The 3,605-nt window shown below is 46.9% G+C and overlaps 1 protein-coding gene across 4 annotated transcripts in view; it reads left to right on the top strand.

Annotated features, from left to right (window-relative positions):
• Positions 1 to 462: 462 nt before the first annotated feature.
• LZIC (leucine zipper and CTNNBIP1 domain containing) overlaps positions 463 to 3,605 on the top strand; it is a 12,134-nt gene continuing 8,991 nt past the window's right edge. For 2 of the 4 annotated variants that reach the window (XM_021711701.1, XM_021711694.1), the window contains exon 1: positions 814 to 1,062. Coding sequence is in view for 1 of the 4 variants with exons in the window: in XM_021711687.1 (XP_021567362.1) it covers positions 951 to 1,005 (55 nt within the window). In the remaining 3 variants the exon portion in view is untranslated. Of the gene's footprint in view, positions 622 to 813; positions 1,063 to 3,605 lie in introns of those variants that run through there. The other 2 variants (XM_021711687.1, XM_021711696.1) reach the window with 2 other exon arrangements.

The following is a 3,605-nucleotide window of genomic DNA, read 5'->3' as shown; positions in this document are numbered from 1 at the left end:
CCAAACTTGAAGATGACCTTGACTACATCTCGGGGACCGTGGAGACTGTAGACTCCACGATCTTGGACTCCCTTGTGTCTTAGACAAAAATGGTGTTGGGTTGACTCCCCTAGGGACCGGCTTTTCAGGGGCTCAGTGTGGGGGGCTTACCACGCCCTCACGGTCGACCGGCCCGAGTCCTCCCGGAGACCACCCGCGGCCCGGAAGCCAGCGAGCGGGACACCACGGCCGCACCCTCATTGGTTCCTGACGTCGGAAGTGCGTGCGTCCGGCGGAAGTGCTCCCCAGCGCGGTCCGCCTAGCCGGGGCCCTCAGGTAGGCGGGGCCGCTGGCTCCAAACGCTGGGACCGACTGGCGGGCGGGAGCCAGAGAGGGGACCCCAGGTCCCTAAGGAGGTTGTCCCGATTCTGATCAGGGAGGGCTCTCGGGAGTTTCGGGGGCGGCGGACGCACGGCTACCGCTGGTGGCAACCGGGGCCTGGTCGAGCCTGGCCTCGGCGGGACCTGAGTGCGGGAGCTCCGTTTCCCTGTGGGGATGGAATTTGGGGCTTCGGCCGGAGCTGCTACTTGATCCACGGCGGACGGTAGTGAGCCAGACGCCGCTCCTTTCAGCCGGGAAAAGGTGTGCACTCCGCTTTTACCGTGTCCGTGCTTTTCTGATTTTGCCAACCTTCCATCAAGACGTGTCAGGGGATGCGGGGTTTTCGTCAATGACACTCGGCCTCACTAGCAGTAACCTCAGAGAGGCTGCAGTCGGTGAGGAAACGCCCCGCCCTTGATGTCTTCCTAGGAAGAGATGGGTGTGTATCCATTGCTGGCTGCTCAAGTGGAAGTTATCTGGACTACTTTAGGGCAAGTTCTTATAGCACATTCAACTACTCGTTAATGGTTTTCCTTTTTCCAGCCATCTCCACCCCTAGGTGGTTTGAACTTTGAGCTTCCGTAGTCCTGATGAACAGTTTCATTTTCCTCAAGCTTATGACACTCGGAACTTCGAGAATTGGAGGTCTATGCAATTTGAGACCGGCCAGCACTTTTCAAAATTCAGAGTACTGAGAGACAGGTGAGCATGCATGAGTACCTCTCCAGATTGCAATATCGGAGAGCCATTTGTGTAGTTTCCATAAAAGTGCACCACCTTTACTGAATACTAGGTGGTGCCAGCGAGTTCATCTTTCTGTGATAAATTTCAAATAACGTAGATCCAGGTTAATTTTAGTGTCCCTTTGTCACTGAAATTTAAACAGAATAGCTTTACCTCCTTTAACTATATTGAGCCTTTCTATACTTAATCAAGTTATTGAATGTCTATTCTGTATTAGGTGCTGAGAAAGCCAAGAGAGGAATCAGACTCATTTTCCATTCTCTAGAATTTAGTCAAGAGAAGAAGATAGACAAACAATGAGTTATTATCAATTCAAATATACAGCCAGGCATAGTGGCTCACACCTGCAATCCCAGCACTTTGGGAGGCCAAGGCAGAAGGAGTGCTTGAGGCCAGGAGTTTGAGAACAGCTTGGGCAACATAGTGAGACCTTCATCTCAACAAAAAATCAAAAAATTAGCTGGGTATGGTGGCATGTGCCTATAGTCCCAGCTACTCTGGAGACTGAGATGGGAGAATCACTTGATCCCAGGACTTGAAGGAGAATAAGACCCTGTCTCAAAGAAACAAAAAAAATCAAATATAATTCAAGGCAGAAATAAATGCTAAATAGAGAATAAGATGTGGAATGCTAAGGAAGAAGCAATCAATTCTCATTCTTCTAACAATTATTTCTTCAGTACTTTTTTTTTTGAGTTGGAGTCTCACTCACTCTGTCACCCAGACTGGAGTACAGTGGCTGCTCCCGGCCACTGCAGTCTCGACCTGCTGGGCTCCGGCAATCCTTCCGCCTCAGCCTTCCAAGTAGCTAGAACTACAGGTGCACGCTACCATGCCCGGCTAATTTTTTGATTTATTGTAGAGATGAGGTCTCGCCAAATTGCCCAGGCAGGTCTCGAACCCGCAGGCTCAGGCAATCCACTCACCTCACCCTCCCAAAGCGCGGGATTACAGGCTGAGCCATTGAGCTCGGCTTTTCAGTACTTTTTTGTGTGTCCAAGATTGTGCCAGATGTTGGCATATGAGGAAAAGGTAAAATGTCTACTCTCAAATAATCTTCAACCTAGTGATTGGGAGGAAATCAAGGAAGGCCTTATAGAGAAAGTGACACAAGTCGGAACTACAGGCATGCACTACCACTCCTGGTTAATTCTCAATTTATTGTAGAGACAAGGTCTTGCCAAGTTGCCTGGGCTGGTCTTGAACTCATGGACTCAAGCAATCCACTCGCCTTGGCCTCCCAAAGTGCTGGGATTATAGGCTGAGCCGTCAAGCCTGGCCAGGATTAAAGTTTTGATGAGTAGTTATACCTAATATTAAACAAAATGTGTTTCCTAAAAGGAATGTAAGTTTAATTTTTGAAAATGGAAAACTTATATGCTATAAATTTTCTTTTTCTTAGAGATAGGGTCTTGTTCTGTCACCCAGACTGAGTACAGTGGCACAATCATAGCTTACTACAGTCTCAAACTCCTGTACTCAGGTGATTCTCCTATCTCAGCCTTCTGCGTTGCTTGGACTATAAGCGGGCAGCACCATGTCTGGCTAATTTTTTTTTTTAATTGAAGCTAGACACAGAGCTCATACCTGTAATCCCAGCACTTTGGGAGGTGGAGGTGAGAGGATTGCCTGAATCCAGGGGTTCGAGACCAGCCTGAGGAACCTGGTAAGACCTTGTGTTTACAGTAAATCAAAAAATTAGCTGGGCGTGGTGGTACATGCCTATAGTTCCAGCTACTTGGAAGACTGAGGCAGAAGGATCGCCTGAACCCAGCAGGTTGAGGCTGTGGTAGCCATGAGTGTGCCACTACACTCTAGCCTGGGCAACAGAGTGAGACTTTGACTCAAAAAAATTTTTTTGTAGAGATGAGGGTCTCTCTGTGTTGCGCAGGCTGCTCTCAAACTCCTGACGCCAAGTGATCCTCCTGCCTTGGCCTTCCAAGTGCTAGGATCACAGGCATGAGCAACAATACCTGGCCTAAATGCTGTAAATTTAATGGTAAGTGGATCCAATATCAACACACCAAAATCAGTAGCTTTTCTCTATTCCAACAACAATTAGAAATTGTAATAATAAGAACCTTCTCAATATTAACAAGAAATGCAAAATATATAAAAATAACCAATGTTCAAGGCCTATGTGAATAAAACAGTACTTTTTAAATTAAAGATCATAAAAGAAAGCCTAGGTAAATGGAGCGGTATATTCCTTGATAGAAAGATCCAGATTTTAAGATCCAGATTTTCTCTATTGAACTTTAATTTCAATGTAATCTCTGTTAAAGTTTCAGTAGGATTTTTTTTTTTTTTTTAGTCAGAGTTTTACTCTGTGTTGCCCAGGCTGGAATACAGTGGCACACTCACAGCTGCCACAGCCTCCACCTGCTGGTCTCAGGTGATCCTTCTGCCTCAGCTTTCCAAGAAGCTAGAACTACAGGTGTGTGCCACCAAGTCTGCCTAATTTTTTTTTTTTTTTTGAGTTAGAGTCTCACTCTGTCATC

The sequence above is a fragment of the Carlito syrichta genome, unplaced genomic scaffold (assembly GCF_000164805.1).
Source record: "Carlito syrichta isolate Samal-C Ts95f unplaced genomic scaffold, Tarsius_syrichta-2.0.1 Scaffold85406, whole genome shotgun sequence".
Taxonomy (NCBI): domain Eukaryota; kingdom Metazoa; phylum Chordata; class Mammalia; order Primates; family Tarsiidae; genus Carlito; species Carlito syrichta.
The sequence above is the reverse complement of the archived record's forward strand: the minus strand, read 5'-3'. Positions and strand labels throughout refer to the sequence as shown.